This window comes from Dendrobates tinctorius, unplaced genomic scaffold (assembly GCF_039654945.1).
Source record: "Dendrobates tinctorius isolate UK_male_01 unplaced genomic scaffold, ASM3965494v1 ptg000075l, whole genome shotgun sequence".
NCBI classification, from domain to species: domain Eukaryota; kingdom Metazoa; phylum Chordata; class Amphibia; order Anura; family Dendrobatidae; genus Dendrobates; species Dendrobates tinctorius.
This window is the reverse complement of record NW_027361743.1, coordinates 58054550-58073151: the sequence shown is the minus strand read 5'-3', so window position 1 is coordinate 58073151 and position 18602 is coordinate 58054550. Positions and strand designations below refer to the sequence as shown.

The 18602-nt window shown below is 47.8% G+C and overlaps 1 protein-coding gene across 1 annotated transcript in view; it reads right to left on the bottom strand.

Annotated features, from left to right (window-relative positions):
* Positions 1-644: 644 nt before the first annotated feature.
* The window catches only part of KPNA3 (karyopherin subunit alpha 3), a 114924-nt gene continuing 96966 nt past the window's right edge, over positions 645-18602 (bottom strand). The window contains exons 16-17 of the mRNA XM_073583331.1: positions 12217-12311; positions 645-4545 (exon numbers count right to left, since the gene is read on the bottom strand). Of these exons, the coding sequence (XP_073439432.1) occupies positions 4447-4545; positions 12217-12311 (194 nt within the window). The 3' untranslated portion in view covers positions 645-4446. The remainder of the gene's footprint in view (positions 4546-12216; positions 12312-18602) is intronic.

The following is an 18602-nucleotide window of genomic DNA, read 5'->3' as shown; positions in this document are numbered from 1 at the left end:
CCTCCTACAGACACTAAGCAAAGAACTGGAGAAATCTCAGCCAGCGAGAGGGTGTATACTGCAGGGGAGGAGCTAACTTTTTTTGCTGGTTTACGTCGTGTCCTCCTAGTGGCCAGAAGCATAACACCCACTGTCTCTGTTCCCCCAATAAGGCGTAGGAGAAATTGTGAATTTAGCATATTCTGGAGTCAGACACCGCAGGCTTCAACTTACCTCCTAAACCAAAGGACTAGATCATAAACTAAACTTCAGCTTGCCCAGTCTGTCACTTCCATTGATGCCATCTGCTGGGAGAACCCAGGTTTTCTGTTTAAAGTTTTAGGATCGGGTTATTACACAGCAACTTCGGCTGCGGCACGTCATATGTCCAAAGTTCATTAGGTGTCGCTGCTAGATTGCGGTGCAGTACAAGTCACTGGGGTCGACCCAAAGGGTCAGACCCGGTTACACTTTAACTGAGGGGTCACAATGCCACCCCATTGACTTGTAGCAGCGACTTCTAGCAAACTTTGTGTGACGGGTAAAGGCTCAGCGTAGCCCCAGCCTTAATGTGTTGCATACAAACCAGCTCCATTTATTCAGCAGAAGCGAGAGTCTTCACTTCTGAAACCAGAAATAAAAACTACACACGAGGGAATACGATATAGTATTTGATAGCAGCTTTTTATTGGTTACAAAACCTAAGCCCATATACAAAATTAGGAACACATTTTGATGCCTCTTTTGAAAGAACATTTTAGTCTAAACAGTTAATAATTTTTTTTAAAAGGACAAAAGAAAAAAAACAAAAGGAAACAAAAAAAGAAAAATATGCATTTTACCAAACACTGTTCTGAAAACAAAAAAGTGCAGCAATATTCTTTGTTTCTGTAACTATCACATTATGCAATCCCTATCAAAACTTAATAAGGTCACAAATAAAGCTACTCCGTTTGCTTGGGCTTGTAAGAGAACTTTTCATCTGCTTTACGATGGCTGCCATTATGAAGAATATTATTCAGGCCGCCTGTTCTCCAGGACTTGGTGACGTACGCGGGGTCACTAATGCCTAGAAAACGGACCTTGGATGAGAACTCCACTTTTTAGCATTTATATACACACATGGTTTTTATTCCCCTCCAATGGAGGCCTGTAAAGCGTCTCTGCCGATCAAAATACAAAGAAATGACTTCTGGAAACCCTAGAAAGAAACAATGCATCCAAATGCAGCTCATATATATATGTACACGTATATTTATGTAATGTAACATTTGTACAAATTAAAAAAAAAAAAAAAAAAAAAAAAAGGAAAAATGTTAAACTGTGGAAACGAGATGAAAATAGTTTTTTTTTTTTTTAAATATTGTGACCATATCAAGTTCCGCTATAAATCGGCCTACCTTATTAAGTAAAACACCACAAGTTAGACGACTACTGTGTGAATGGGATGCAGCTATGATATGAAGCCAGCTCTAGAACTCTCGGAAAGATAGATCAGGGGAGGGGGAGAAGAAGAAAAAAAGGCACAATGAACTTCAACTCATTTTTTTTTTCTGTATGTGCACAAGAGTTGAAAAAGTTTTGAGCCACCTTAAAGAGAAATCGAATCTAAAATTTATAAAACCTATAAATAATCAGAGGCCAGACTGCTATATTAAAACAGATTCTTTAGCAAGTAAAAATCTTGCAGTTTAAACATACGCTTGTATCCATCTTGCGATACAAGACAAACCCCACCCCCCCTCTTTAAAGTGGCTCCACCTTGGCAGATAAATATATATTATTGTAATGAATGCACACCTGCTGTGTTGTCAGAGACTGAGCAATTTAAAGTAAAGCGGATCCACAAATTTTGGATGACATCTCATTATCACAGTAAACACAACCCAAGTCTGCTACCCAAAAAAAAACAAAAAAAAAACTTTAATTTAAACTTATCCCTTCACATCAGATCACCAGGAAACCAGAAACTGCGCCCCTAAGTCTTCCTGTTGCAATAGGTTCCTAGTTCAAGCGATTTTAGCTCCCACGGCGCAAAAAAAAAAATTTCTTTTAATACATTTCTGCATATCTGAAATTAGGAAGTCAAGCCGTTCAACTATAACACCGTGTTTTTGTATGCCCAGATTCGGAACGTCACCATTGGCATGAACCTGGTTGAACAAATGAAATTTATCTTAACTCCTGTATGTGGGGTGATTAAAAGCCTACAGAAGGGAAAAGAGGCATAATGCTGGTACCCCAAAGAAAGCTAGGCGAGTACTGCCAGTGATACAATGTTGCCTTTCCCCAGGCATATAAAGAAAGTCTAGTTTTATGGTTTTTTTTTTACTATTATATTACGATAAACATGGAACAAAAAATAAGTCCATACACATAGCGGATGGAGAACAGGATCATCCCCCTGATGAGTTACACGTCAACACAAACAGTGCCAATAGACAAGAGACTAGATGTTCAAAGGAGCCTGTATGGGGTCATAAGGCTGTGTACGAGTGGTGCAGGGGTTGAGCAGTGAGACCCTCGTCTGATGACATTGGGAATAAAAAGAAGTCACTGTATGCTGCGGAGGGATAGTTACAGAGGAACTATCCAATGCCCAGCCAGGTCATACTTATGACTTTGGGGGTTGCCTCTCCAACTGTCCCCCCCCCCCCCCACTAGTAGGCAGTGGTTTTTCTCAATGTTAATGCCGGATCGGGTGGAGGGTGCCTTATTTTGCCCCCTATAAAGACTCCTTTTAAGGCCGGGATCACACGTGAGGAATATGGTCGTGTCTTGCATGTTAATAACCAGCACACAGGAGCATAGCCTGCAGCTCCATGTATTGCTATGCTGCCGCAGGCTCCTCTCCTGAGTGTCGGGTATTAACATGCGAGACTCGGCTGTATTCCTTGCATGTGTGATCCCGGCCTAACCATGAGTGTTCCTGCCGAGTGCTTTTAAACCTAAGGTGCCCATGCCCCTTCGATAACAGTTGGACATCCTTTCTCCCGACTACACAATAGTTTGCACTCACAGGAGAGTTTTTATGTTTTTGGTGGCGAGAGGGGTAACCCCCCCCCTCCCCAAAAAAAACCCCAAACACTGCCAGCGGTGTCTGGTTTATCCGCCGCAGTAACATAAGTACGTGGAGTATGATTCATGTTCTTCCCAATCCTCTTGGGAGGCCACCACACACTTCAGATGGTCAGCTGATACTGTTTTTTTTTTTTTTTTTTTTTATATACTATACTTTAAACATGTATGGGAGGTGAGAAATCGCGTCCGACCTGTTACCTACAGATGTTCCTGAACATGCCAAACCAACATGTTTGCTTAGGACCTCATTAACAATAAATTTATACCAGCTGTTGAACTACAACTCCCAGTCAGCTTGTAATTCAAGTGAAAGCTCGCTTAGCTTATTTCTAGATTTTCACCGCTTTCCAACCACATTCCAAAAAAGTGCTGGATACAAGGAGGAAATCGATTTCAGACAATTTACAGTAAAAGTGAAAAGCCCTGATGAAAAAAAAACCCAAACCTAACAAAACGTACGGTAACATACCATGTCTACTGAAGTTGAAAGCAAGGTTTATTTCCCCCACCCAAAATTTAGATCTTTGCAACCGCAGTTTTAGAGACGCTTGCTTTCAGCTTCTATTGAAGTCGGACATGTTCTATAGCTTTGGGGAGGGAACTCCATGCACAGCTTTTGGTTACTCGTAAAACAGCAGGAAAACAGGTCAAAGTGGTCGGACAGGGCTTGATGTTCAGTAAAATACAAAGCGGTTTGCTTTTCGGTCAGTTCCATTTTTACAATCCTGACTTGGGAGGCAGTTTGGGAAATACTTAGTAAAGAGACAATTACAGTTTTCTCTTAAACAGAATATTTTTCGTGTGTTTTTCTCAATAATAATTCACACAAGTTATCTTTTATTCAGTTTCATGAATTAAATCTTTTGGCTTGCATGTTTTGTATCCATGAAATTTCTAGTTCCTCAAAATATGAAAATGTCTATGGAGGAAGATTGAGGCTCGGAGTATAGACTTGTACTCCCGAGGAGTCTTCCACAATGTATGCATTATATCAAAGTCTTGATGTACAGTGCACCAGATTCAAGAAAAGCTACTTGTTTTCCACAGGAAGCCGATATGCCATCACTATGAAATATTATCTTTAAAAAAAAAAAAAAAAATAAAGCTGAATGTCGTGGCAGTCAGCACACAGTGCCAAATGGAGAAGGTAAAAAATACAGCTGGGTCTGCTAGAATTTCAAAGAAAACCGAGCTCATGCATATGCAATCACAGTCCGTGTGAGTGACATTTGGCAACTGCAAGTGAAAGATACATGGTTCACTTTAGAAGCATCAAAATGAGGAGGCGGTTTTGTGTCTTGAAGCTTTTAGGATTTGTCTTCAAATCGGTGGACGTCTGGTGGTGCTAGAAGTTGAGGGACAGAGAAAAGCTGCACTGCAACACACTTAGAAGTTAAACTCTTTTGTCTGAAGGTTGGATGATGGCTCAAAGTTGTAGGTACCTCCTTGGGTGGCTTCAGGGATGAGGCTTTGATCTTCATCAATCTGCTCAGAACAGAAAAGAAAGTCAATTAAAAGAGGGTACGGTCCCAATGAGCAAAACGGTAGTGGATTCTTCTCAGAATTTTGGTGGATAACTCTGTGCGGAATAAATGCTTCGTTCTGAACAACATCTCATAACCTGACATTTATAAGCTGCAGAGAACATATATATAGCAAATTCTAGGGTTCGTGCTGAAAGATTCCCTTTAACCCCTTCCCGACATATGCAGGGTCCCTGACTGATGCAGGCTCTCAAGCAGAGCCGCATTTTTCCCAGCAGATGATGGCAGAAATTTTCAGCCATGACTATTAACCTGTTAAACGCCACTGTCAATCTTTGAAAACAGCATTTAACACGTACCAGCAGGGGGATGCATCATAATAAGCATACCCGTGGACGCAAGTGCTGAAGACTGTCAAAATATAAAGAAATCCAATCAGTAAATGGCATAATGAGGAAAAAAAAATAGAAATGAATTTTTTCTTTGGCAGCCATAACCTTGCAATAAAAGGCGATCAAAACATTGCAACTGCCCCATAACGGTATCCATAAAAACATCATTCGAAGGCGCAAAAAAAATAAAAAAAAAATAAAAAATAAAAAAGAATAAATCAGTCCTTACATAACCCCATATCCTGAAAATTGAAAATGTTACAGGTCCTGGAAAATGGTGACAAGCGATAAAAAAACAAAAAACTATACATGTTGGATAACTGGATAATTGTCCTGACATGGAAAGAATCATATTGCCAGGTCAGTTTCACCATATTTTGCCGCACAAAAAAAAAGCACCCATACGGCTATGTGGACTGAACAACATAAAAAGTTATGGCTCTTGGAAGAGGAGGGGAAAAAAAACAGGATTTTTGGGTTGCTTACCGTAAAATCTGTTTCTCGGAGCCTTCATTCGGGGACACAGAGACCATGGGTGTATGCTGCTGCCACTAGGAGGCTGACACTATGCACAAAAAAAGGTTAGCTCCTCCTCCGCAGTGTACACCCCACCGACCGGCAGGGAATTCCTCAGTTAGTGAGAAAGCAGTAGGAGAAGAAACAGAATAGATTGGTTACAGTTGAGTTGTTTGTTCTGTTTTCAATCAACCAAAGTAAGAACAGGAGTTGTAGAACATGGGAGGGTGCTGTGTCCCCCAATGAAGGCTCCGAGAAACAGATTTTACGGTAAGCAACCCAAAAATCCTGTTTTCTCGTTCGCCTTATTGGGGGACACAGAGACCATGGGACGTCCCAAAGCAGTCCCTGGGGTGGGAAACAAACTTCCATCAGGCCAGTGGACTCACCACTGCTGCCTGCAGAATCCTTCTACCTAGGCTGGCGTCCGCCGAAGCGTAGGTGTGGACCCTGTAGAATTTCACAAACGTGTGAACCGAAGACCAGGTTGCAGCTTTGCAAAGCTGCAGCGCGGAGGCTCTGTGGCGTACCGCCCAGGAAGCACCCACTGCCCGGGTAGAGTGCGCTCTGATCCCTGGAGGTGCCACTCGATGCTTAACCCGGTAGGCCTCCAAAATTGCCGATCTGATCCAGCGAGCAATAGTAGCTTTGGAAGCCGGGTGACCTTTCCGCGCACCATCTGGAATGACGAAAAGAGAGTCTGTCTTTCGCAAGGAAGACGTCCTAGACAGATAGACTCATTGCCCTGACCAGATCCAGCTTGTTCAGGGACCGCTCCCGAGGGTGAGTTGGACTCGGACAGAAGGACGGCAGAACAATATCCTCATTGAGGTGAAAGGAGGACACCACCTTCGGAAGAAAAGAGGGCGGAGGCCGCAGAACTACCTTGTCCTGGTGAAGTACCAGGAAAGGAGAGCGGCAAGAAAAAGCCGCCAATTCCGACACGCGCCGGATGGAGGTGATGGCCACCAGAAAGGCTACCTTCCAGGAGAGAAGGGAAAGGGAGACTTCTCTGAGAGGTTCAAAGGGAGAACCTTGCAGAACCTCAAGAACCAGATTAAGATCCCATGGATCTACGGGCGCTCGATACGGAGGGGCCGTGTGAGCCACGCCCTGAAGAAAGGTTTTGACCTGAGGGCGGGAGGCCAAAGTCTTCTGAAATAAAATGGAGAGTGCCGAAACTTGACCCTTCAAGGAACTGAGAGCAAGCCCCGCATCCAGCCCTGCCTGAAGAAACGCCAGAACGGAAGGGAGCGAAAAGCACATAGGCGCGATGTTATTGGCCTCACACCAAGTGAAATAGGCTTTCCAAGTACGGTAGTAAATTTTGGAAGATGATGGCTTCCTGGCTCGGATCATGGTATGAATTACTCGACCGGAAAATCCTGCCCGTTTCAAAACCTCGGTCTCAACAGCCACGCCGTTAAATTGAGCGGCCGAGAATTGGGGTGGCAAATCGGACCTTGAGACAGCAGATCTGCCCTGTCTGGAAGCTTCCAGGGTGCGTCCGCGAGAAGGTTGACAATGTCCGCGAACCAAGACCTTCTGGGCCAATTTGGGGCGATGAGAATGACTGGAATTCCTTCTGCTTTGATCTTCAACAGCTTGGGAAGAAGAGGCAGGGGAGGAAACAGGTAGGGGAGCTCGAACTGTGACCAAGGAATGGCCAGAGCGTCGGCGCCCACTGCGAGAGGATCTCGAGCTCTGGATACAAACTGTGGGACCTTCCTGTTGAGGCGAGAAGCTAGCAGATCTACGTCCGGGGTTCCCCAACGACTGCAGAGCTGAAGAAATACCTCCGGGTGTAGGAACCACTCTCCTGCCGCAAGACCCTCGCGGCTGAGAAAGTCGGCGGCCCAGTTGTCTACGCCAGGAATGTGTACCGCGGAGATTGTCGGAATCGAAATCTATACCCACTGAAGGATCTTGGACACTTCTGCCAGGGCTGAGGCACTCCGCGTCCCTCCTTGGCAGTTGACATATGCCACCGCTGTGGCGTTGTCTGTCTGAATCCGGACAGGCAGGCCCCTGAGGAGTCTCTCCCAGTGGACGAGAGCCAGATGGATCGCTCGTATCTCTAGAACGTTGATCGGCAGAGCAGATTCTTGAGTCGACCAACGACCCTGAACAGTGTGATTGCGGAACACTGCACCCCAGCCGAGGAGGCTGGCATCCGTTGTTACAATCTGCCAATGAACGGGAAGAAAAGACCGCCCCAAGAGGATGAGAGGTGACGTCAACCACCAGTTGAGTGACCGCTTGATCCGGCATGAAAGACGAACAGGGCGATCCAGGGACAGAGCCGACCTGTTCCACCTCGACAGAATGGCGTGTTGGAGAGGTCTGACGTGAAATTGGGCAAAGGGAACTGCCTCTATCGCCGCCACCATTTTTACCAGGACCCTCATAGCTGTTCGGAGGGACGGAAATCGTGTGGTCTGCAGCGATCGCACAGCCTGCTGCAGGGAGAGAATCTTCTCTTGTGGGAGAAAGACCCTTGACCGACGAGTGTCGAACAGTAGGCCCAGAAACACAAGACGTTGAGTAGGGACCAGACAGGACTTTTTCCTGTTGATGATCCACCCGAAATCGGAAAGAGTGTCCAGGACGATCGTCAAACTTAGGCGCGCCTGCTGGAAAGAGGGAGCTTTGATCAGAATATCGTCGAGGTACGGAAAAAGAACGAGACCTCTGATCCTCAACAAGGCCATCAACGCAGCCACGATCTTCGTGAAGACTCTGGGAGCGGTGGCGAGACCGAAGGGCAGCGCGACGAACTGGTAATGTTCCTGGCGAACCGCAAAACGCAGGAACTTCTGATGTCCGGAGAATATGGGAACATGTAGATAGGCATCTTGGATGTCTATCGAACACATGAATTCCTGCTCCTCCATAGAAGCGATTACCGAACGAACCGACTCCATCCGGAAGTGGCGAAGACGAACTCTCTTGTTGAGCAGCTTGAGATCCAAGATGGGTCGGACCGCCCCGTCTTTTTTTGGCACGACAAACAGGTTTGAATAAAACCCTGTAAACCGCTCCGATTCGGGAACGGGCACAATCACCCCCGAACTGAGGAGAGAGTCGATGGCCGTAAAGAACCACAGGATCAAAGCTGGATCTTTTGGAGGACGGGAGTCGAAGAAACGATCCCGTGGAAGAGAGACGAACTCTATCTTGTATCCTGACGATACAACCTCCCTGACCCAAGCGTCCTCTACCGAGGCCAGCCAGACGTCCTTGAAGAACAGGAGTCGACCTCCCAATTGGGAGGGACCCTCGGGAGTCCGAGGATAGTCATGTTGATGTGGGCCGACCCGATCCGGATCTGGATGGTCTGCCCCGCGAAGAGTGGGAGCGCCAGGAGGGAGTGGGTCTGAAGGAAACTTTCTTCCTATCTTGGCGTGCCTGCGGTCTTTGCTGGTTGGAGGAGGTCTCCGCCGTATTAAAACGGCGGTAAGCCTGAAAGGGTCGAAACTGACGCCTCAGTGGGGGTCTGCGAGGTTTGGAGAGAACTCGTGCCTCCGGTGGCGTCCTTAATAATTTGGTCCAATTGGGATCCAAAGAGGCGCCCTCCCTGAAAAGGCAGATTAGTAAGAGACTTTTTAGAAGACAGGTCCGCCTGCCAGGCCTTGAGCCAAATTGTACGTCGGATTGCCACAACGTTACTTGACGCCTGGACTGCGCAGGATGCGGCACCCAAAGAAGCAGAAAGCAGATAATCCCCCGCATGGGAAATCTGATTGGCAAGATCGGCCAATCGATCTGGTTGTGCTTTCTCTAGGATGCCCTGACGAAGATCCTCTGCCCAAGTGGCTATGGCTTTTGCTGCCCAAGATGAAGCAAAAATTGGGCATACCGCCGTCGAAGCCGCTTCGAAGGCAGACTTCACTAGGGACTCTATGATCCTATCATTAGAATCCCTAAGAGACGCCACGCCTGATAGCGGGAGAACCGTGTTATTAGAAAGCCTGGACACGGGCGGATCGACCGAGGGAGAAGCAGACCAGTTGTCCGTGAGCTCTTTAGCAAACGGGTACAGAAGGCCGAGACGCTTCTTTCCCTGGTAAAAATCTTTCCAAACTCGGAATGTAAAGGGAATACCCTGGAGGGTGTTTCCTCCCGTCTGAACTAAACCTCCTGATCTGAGGATTTCGCAGGGGGGTCAGCAATGTCGAAGGTCTGATGGATCGCTGCAATGAGGTTCTGCACAGTAACCCTCATGTTCGCATCCTGATCCGAATCCAGCTCTAAGATCCCCTCAGATGATCCGTCCGAGAGCGCTTCACCTGACTCGGGAGAGGAGGCCCGGGAGGGAGGCTGCCGAGAAGGACTATGTGGTGACATGGGGCGAGGAGAGGAATCCGGCTGGGGATCCTGCCTGGGTCTTTTGCGACTAACGCTGGCCGACTCAGATGGAATCTCTCGGGACCTGCTGGACCCTGTAGAGGTGTCCAGGGGAAACTTATCCAGGAAGGCTACTAGGGTCTGAGACACCCTGGTGAGGTCTGCCACTGACTGTGATAGAGACGAGGCCCAGCCAGGCATGGGGGGTTCACTCTCGCCTGGGGCCCTAGATGGCTCCTGGGCGGCGTCAGGCTGAATAGGGTTGCTACAATCCAGGCAGAGGGAAGTGGACTGACCCGAGGGAAGTTTGCGATTGCAAGAAGAGCACGCAAAGTACTTAACTAAGGTGCAAGAGGAGGCAGGAGGACGAGAGCGGTCAGACTTAGAATTAGACATACTGACGGACAGTCACTGAGGCAGTGCCGGAAGGTTGGGGGACAGGAGGCAGAGGAGGGTGTCAGTCTGCAGTCGCAGAGCTACTTACGGTCCGGTGTCCTGTCGCAGCTTCCAGCAAATGAAGTGCACGGCTCGTCTGGGCTTGCAGGGGGCACGGCAGATAAGACAGCGTCCGGCTGACAGGCTGTGAAAATGGCGGCAGCCTGAGAACAGAACAGGAAGCGCGCGCTTCCCTGCAGAGACCGAGGAAGAAGATGGGCGGGGCTAACCGCCGATGTTAAAAATGGCGCCGTCCTATCCAGACTGGGGTGGGTGGAGACAGCGCCGCCTCAGGGAGACTTAGAGCGAGGGGAGAAGGCGGTGGGCAGGCTTAAAGCGGGCGGGAGGAAAGCCCGCCTGAAAAAGAAGGCGGGGGGAGTGGCCACAACGCAGGACAAGGCCCAAGATGAAGCCGGGGCCTGGATTAGATGAGGCGGCCGCCTGTCAGCGCGGAGGCCCCGCAGCACTGCCGCGGTGACCGCTCCTGAGGCTCGCTGGGGCCGGAAGGGAGAAACCCCCCCTCCTAGAAATGCACTGGGGGCAAGTTGCGGCAGAACAGGCCGAGAAGCCGGGGCCTGAATTAAATGCGGCGGCCGCCGGGAAGCGCGGGGCGTCGCAGTACTGCCACAGTGACCTCTGGAGCTGCCGAGGAGAATGGGACCCGGGCCTCATACTTACCCTGCCTGATCCGATCCATCTCTATAATAAAGGTACCTTCATCCAGCGTGTGTTGTCACGAAGAGTATCCGCGCCTCATCCAACCGACAGGCTCTGGTAGGCGAGTGGGTGGGAGGCGGGGGACGAGGACCATCTGGATTGCCAGACACACATCCGTGTACGGTCTCCTGGTCCTGCTGTAGAGACCTATGAGGATACGGGGTGGCAGTACACGCCGTACTCATAGTCTCTTTGTGGGAGTACAGTTGTGACTGATCACACTGTATCCCTCCGGGAACCTGAAAAGGAACGACGCACGAGGTAGATAGGGGTCTAATGAAAGACCCATGTCCACCTCCTACTGACACTAAGCTAAACTGAGGAATTCCCTGCCGGTCGGTGGGGTGTACACTGCGGAGGAGGAGCTAACCTTTTTTTGTGCATAGTGTCAGCCTCCTAGTGGCAGCAGCATACACCCATGGTCTCTGTGTCCCCCAATAAGGCAAACGAGAAAACAGAAACTGGCTGCAGCATGGAGGGGTTAAATAGATGCTGGGCAGTCATGTCTGTCTACACGTTTCGCCTACAACTCCTGGACTCCACAGACAAGTCAGATCTGCCATAGCGTCTGTCAGCGTCTAAACTGCTGTCAATGTGGAGATCCCTTATGTGAACTGTGCCATAAGCAGTGCGTGGACTCAATGACGGCTGTGAGGATAAGCCCGCGTATCCAAAGCCTTCGGCTAGGTTCACATTACGTTAAGTAGCCCGTTCAACGCATAGCGTTGACAGGCTGCGTTAACGGTATAGAATCATTTGCGCTAGCGGTGACGGAGCCTCAGACTCTGCAGCTCGCGTCCGAGGCTCCGTCAGTGAATGACGGCACATTGCGAACGGGTGCCGCTTTACGGCATGCATCGCGATGCGCCCGACAATGGGGCTGAATGGCAGCATTAACGGACTGCCTAAGCGCAGTGTGACCCTGGCCTGCCACTCGAAATGACCACAACAGAACCATCAACTTGGAATAATAAGTATTAAGATGAATTGTGTCCATCAAATAGAAATGCGCAGCATGACCCTGACTCTACACTGATATTTTAGTGCCATCCTCCATGTAGATGGATTTTTGGGGTGGATTTTGTGCAGAAAACGCAGCTGTGATCCAGCTGAAAAACACTGGCTACGAGCTGTGCTCAGGGTAGGGAACTAGGGAAATCTGCGCTGTATCATCCACTTTTCAGCGGAGAACCAAGTGTGAATTCTCAGAATGAGAGGAGAACATACATTACTTTAAGAAGCTAAACACAACGAAGGGGACTTACATCATCACCAGAGAAATACTGGTCTATGATTTCAAACGCTAACTTGTAAATTTCTTCATTCTCGTGCTGCTGCAGTGCTTCTATTTTCTCCAACCCTGAAAGAGAACAAAGTCATCAGTGTGTGATGTGGAGATAAAATATTAGGAAAATTGTCTGCAAAGTGTTTTATGGGATCTCAAAGAGAAATAAATATATAATTATGCTACTGCAATCATTCTTAATCACTGAATCGAAACGAGCAGCTGTGTCTTCAGATTTTTTTTTATTTTTTTTTTTTTTTTTTTTTAAATCAAATAGTTTTTATTGAAGAAAATAAGGATAGCAATACATACAAAGGCATGTATAAATAGATCGACAATATTACTTTTCTTACATTTTTAGTAATACAAGAAAATCCCCCCCTTAGAAACTAAGAAAACCCTCCCCTAACCCCCCCTCGTCACGCTTACACGATCCTTGTCCATATACTGTAATACAATGCCACACACATTTCTATAACCCTAATATCCCATCTTTGACGAGTTCCAGAGAGGCTAACCCAGGAAAGTCCAACCAGCCCCCCCCATATATCCTCATAGCGATACATTTTGCCTCTCTTCATATACACACTCCGCTCCATAAGTATCAGGAAAATGACTTCACAAATTCCTTTCTAATAGGAGGACCTTCATCCAACCAATGTAATGTAACAGCCAAAATGCTATATGTTGCAAGGAAGACTATTGCCAGTCTGCCCCATTCGTCTGTCGCCACCCAGTCTACATGCCCTAAAATACACGTCAATGGGTCTCAAGTAATCTTTATTTCTTTCAAATTCAAGAGCACTATCCAGAATACCTGCAATCGGAGAAAGGACCATAGCATATTTAGCATATCGGTCTCATCAATCGTACACCTCAGGCACCTGGAATCCATTCTCACACCAGCCTTTTTCATCCACACAGGAGTCCTATATACCCGATGTATGGCAAATAATTGCGACACCCTCCCAGACTCACTTACAGAAATTTTAGGGACGTATTGCAAGACCGACTCCCATGAACATCCGATATGTCTCCCAAGTCTGCAATCCACCTAACTTTGGCCGTCAACCGATGTCTGTTCAAAAACGAGTCCAGCAATCCCTTGTGTTATAAAAACCCTAGTACTCCTCTGTGCCCCAAGTATACGCAACAAACTGTCCTTCTGTATCACTATTGGAGATCTTCTCCACTGCTTATGAAATGCATGACGAAGCTGCAGGTACTGGTAGAAGAACATATTGCGTTCCAAAGGGAATTCTCTCTCAAGTGCTTTAAATGTTTTGAATGTCTCACCATCCAACAGCTGCGACACATACCATATTCCCTATTCTTCCCCACTGTCCAAAATTTTGTAGATGTAGCATTTCGGTCAAACGCGAATCATACCAAATAGAGGTGTAACTCGTGTATTCTCTCATTCCCCTCCACTGCTTAAATTTTTTGCACAAGTTCTCAAGCAGTGTCAGTGTTGGAAACTTTTTAGAACTCAAGTCGAAATCTGCCCGCCTCCAAGGAATCCAACAGTGGACCCTCTTCCCCACCATGTGAGATATAACCTTCCCCACTGAACTAGAGAATTTCTGATCCCCTCATATGTTGACATTGAGACCCAATGTAATATAACCATGGATTAGGGACAGCCAGGCCTCCGTCATCTTTTGGGCGCTGAAACAACTCTAGCTTGATACGCACTCGACCTCCCTTCCATATCAAATCCCGGAAGATGGCATTAATTCTATAAAATCTGTTCTGAGGTAACCAGAACAGCAGCAGCACATACAAAAGCTGAGGCGTGAGTATCATCTTAATTAAGTTCGCACGCCCGGCCATTGTCAAGTTTAGCGTCCTCCATGGCGCGATCTTCAGTTTAAACTTACACAATAACGGAGCCAAATTAAGCCTCTCAAAGTCCATAAGATTGTTTGAAATCTTAATACCCAGATATGTAACTTCCTCGACTACCTGTAGTTGAGTTTAACAATCTCTATCAACAGCGGCAGCAGCACAGATTTATCCCAATTAATACGTATCCTAGATACACTGGCATATTCATCAAGGACAGTCATCACTGCCCTCAAAGAATCCCCCACATCCTCCAAAAACAAAAGCATGTCGTCGGCATAGAGGGCCACCTTTTCCTCGTGTTCCATACTGGAATCCCACAATATTTTGCTCCCGTCTTATTACCGCCGCCAGTGGCTCAATTGCTATGGCAAACATGAGGGGAGACAGGGGGCACACCAGCCTCGTACCCCTAAATAAGGAAAATTCCTCAGACAACTGAGTATTAACTCGCACTCTGGCCTTTGGAGCAGTATACAGCAATTGAACCAACTTAATAAATACTTCCCCAAAGCCCACAAGTACCTCCACTCTACACTATCAAATGCTTTGGCCGCGTCTAATGACAGGATCGCTCTATGCTCTACATTCTCCGCCTCCGTCTGCATATTAATAAAAGAAAGTCTCCTCAGATTCGTCGCTGTGGATTTGTTTGGCATGAACTCCACCTGATCCTGGTGTATTATAGATGTTATGACTTTACTAAGACAATTAGCCATCATCTTTGCCAACAATTTTACATCTGTTGCCAATAATGAGATCGGGCGATATCAACCTCTACCCTTTTTGGGAAGTACAACAATGATCGCTTCTCACTTGGACCACGGGAGTTCACCCCTCTCTACCCCTGCCTTATATACTTCAAACAAAACAGGCAACAGAAGTTCCTTATATTTTTTAAACATTTCTCCCGGCAAACCATCTACCCCTGGAGCTCTATCATTAGCCATGGAGGCGAGTGCCAACTCCAGCTCCTCTAAATCAAATGGTTCATCTAAAAATTGTTGGAATTCCATAGACAATTTTGGAAACCCACCTCTAACTAAAAATTCATCAATCTTAGCATATGTCGGCTGCACCTGTGACTCATACAAATTAGTATAGAAGCCCGCCATCACCTACAGCAAACCCCAAGTATCCGTTACCTCCTGTCCATCCTCCCCCTTTAAGGCGACTATGTAAGCGTTGTACTTTGTGCAGCAGCCACTAGAGCCAAGAGATGGCCGGCTCGCTCTCCCTCAAAATACTGCATAGAACGGAACATCTATTTCCGCTCAGCTGCCCGCAATGACAGTACATTAACTCCGGCCTGAGCTTTTTTTAGCCTCTCTTGTGCCCGAGTGGATAGGTCATAAATCAATGCCTCCTCCAACTCCTGGAATGCCAGCTGATCCTTCTGCATAGTGCTTGTTTGGATCTTAGATATCTCTTTAACCCCTTCATGACCCAGCCTATTTTGACCTTAATGACCTGGCCATTTTTTTGCAATTCTGACCAGTGTCCCTTTATGAGGTAATAACTCAGGAACGCTTCAACGGATCCTAGCGATTCTGAGATTGTTTTTTCGTGACATATTGGGCTTCATGTTAGTGTAAATTTAGGTCGATAATTTTTGCGTTTATTTGTGAAAAAAATGAAAATTTAGTGAAAATTTTGAAAATTTCACAATTTTCAAAATTTGAATTTTTATTCTGTTAAACCAGAGTTATTTGACACAAAATAGTTAATAAATAACATTTCTCAAATGTCAACTTTATATCAGCACAATTTTGGAATCAAAATTATAAGGGTTAAAAAGGAGATTTTTGTGTACTCACCGTAAAATCTCTTTCTCTTAGCCTTTAATTGGGGGACACAGAACCGTGGGTGTTATGCTGCTGTCCACTAGGAGGCGACACTATGCATAATCTGAAAAAGATTAACTTTGGCTCCTCCTCTGCAGTATACACCCCTGGACGGCGTCAGCCTTCTCCAGTTTTGTGCAAAAGCATTAGGAGGAATATACCAGAAACATAACCATGCCTGTAAAAAAAAAAAGGCTACTATAAACAGGCTCACACAACAATATGAGAACCCAACCGTAACAACGGCCCGCAAGGGCTACAGGGTGGGAGCTGTGTCCCCCAATTAAAGGCTAAGAGAAAGAGATTTTACGGTGAGTACACAAAAATCTCCTTTACTCTGTCGCCTTATTGGGGGACACAGAACCGTGGGACGTCCTAAAGCAGTCCCTGGGTGTGAAGCAGTGGACGAATATTGTGCCGACAGTCCCCTAGACTTGGAGTACTGCCGCCTGCAGGACCCGTCTACCCAGGCTCGCATCCGCTGAGGACTGGGTATGCACTCTGTAGTGTTTTGTAAATGTGTGGAGGTTAGTCCAAGTGGCTGCCTTACACACTTGATGTGCTGAGGCTTGATGCCGAATGGCCCAAGAGGCCCCTACCGCCCGCGTAGAGTGTGCCGTGATACCGGCCGGAAGAGGAGAATTGTTGAGGCGGTAAGCCTCTTGAATGGTGGACTTGATCCACCTAGCAAGGGTGGCTTTGGAAACCGGTAGGCCCTTGCGAACGCCTTCTGGAAGAAGGAAAAGTGAATCAGACTTCCGGAAAGGAGCAGTCCTAGACACGTAAACACGCAATGCCCTGACAAGGTCAAGCGTATGCAGAGCCTTCTCTACCCTATGGACGGGAGCCGGGCAAAGAGACGGTAGTGATATTTCCTCATTGAGGTGGAAGCTGGACCCGACCTTCGGAAGGATGGTACTGTACGGAGAACCACCTTGTCCTGATGAAAAACCAGGAAGGGTTGTCTGCAGGAAAGAGCTGAAAGTTCAGACACCCTGCGTAGCGAGGTGATTGCCACCAGGAAAACCACTTTCTGCGATAGAAAGCGGAGTGAGACCACCCTAAGGGGTTCAAAAGGAGGTGACTGTAGTGCTGTCAAAACCAGGTTGAGGTCCCACGTCTCCAACGGACGTTTGTAGGGGGGAACCAATCGGGAAACCCCTTGGAGAAAAGTCTACACTTGCGGCTTGTTAGCAATACGCCTCTGAAAGAGCACTGAAAGCGCTGAGACCTGGCTCTTCAGCGAGCCCAGGGATAGCCCGGCGTCCAGGCCTGACTGAAGGAACCCGAGGGCCTTTGGAAGAGAATAGGGAAGTGGAATCTGCCCACGAGAGTCGCACCATGTGAAGAAAAACCTTCCAGGTACGATAGTAAATCCTGGCTGAAGTTGGCTTTCGAGCCCTGATCATGGTTTTAACAACGTCCGGTTAAAAACCTGCTTGGGTCAAAACCCAGGTCTCAATGGCCACTCCGTCAAATTGAGAGCCCCTGAGTTCTGGTGGAAGAACGGGCCTTGTAACAGGAGGTCGGGACGTGTAGGGAGACGCCAGGGAGCGTCTGCTGTGAGTTGCACGACGTCGGCGTACCATGTACGCCTGGGCCAGTCTGGAGCGATCAGAATGGTGGGAACACCCTCTTGTTTGATCTTCCTCAGGACTCTGGAGATCAGGGGGAGGGGTGGAAAAATGTACAGAAGCTGGAACTGGGTCCAGTCCTGAACCAGGGCATCTTCTCCGAGCGATCACGAATCGCGCGTCCTGGCCATGAAATTGGGAACCTTGGCATTGAGATGGGATGCCATCAGATCCACGTCCGGGGTCCCCCAACGATGACAGATCTGACCGAAGACTTCGGGATGGAGAGACCATTCCCCAGAGTCCATTCCTTGTCGGCTGAGATAGTCGGCTTCCCAGTTGTCCACGCCCGGAAAGTGGACCGCGGAGAGTACCGACCTTGCATCCTCCGCCCACTGTAGGATACGCGTTACTTCGGTCATCGCCTGGATGCTGCGGGTGCCGCCTTGATTGTTCACGTATGCCACTGCCGTGGCATTGTCCGACTGTACTCTGATATGAAAGTCTGCCAGCAAGTGATGGAAGGCTTGCAACGCCAGGAAGATGGCCCGAATTTCCAGGATGTTGATGGGCATGGTCGATTCCCTTGGTGACCACCTGCCTTGCGCTCTGTGATGTAGGTGCACCGCGCCCCAACCCATAAGGCTTGCGTCGGTGGTCAAAACCTTCCATTGACCGGAAAGGATTTTCCCCTTGCAAGCGAGGTTGGCTTGAGCCACCAGTGCAGGGACCTCCTGGTGTTTGCTGATAACTGGAACTCCCTGTCGAGGGAGAACGGATTCCTGTCCCAGGACTTGAGGATGGCCAGTTGAAGGGGTCTGAGGTGAAACTGGGCAAATGGTACCGCCTCCATTGCTGCTGCCATCCTGCCAAGTACTCTCATGGTATACCGGAGAGATCTGGGGGACTTGCGGAGGAGTGTGTGAACTCCCAGATGGAGAGCCAGTGCCTTTGTCGAATAGCATCCCCAGGAAGGTCAGAGACTGACTCGGGGTAGTCGAGGACTTCTGTAAATTGACTAACCATCCCAGGCGCGTCAGAGTGTCGATCGTGATCGAGACGTTGACCTCGCAGTCCTTGAGGGTGGAGGCCTTGATGAGAAG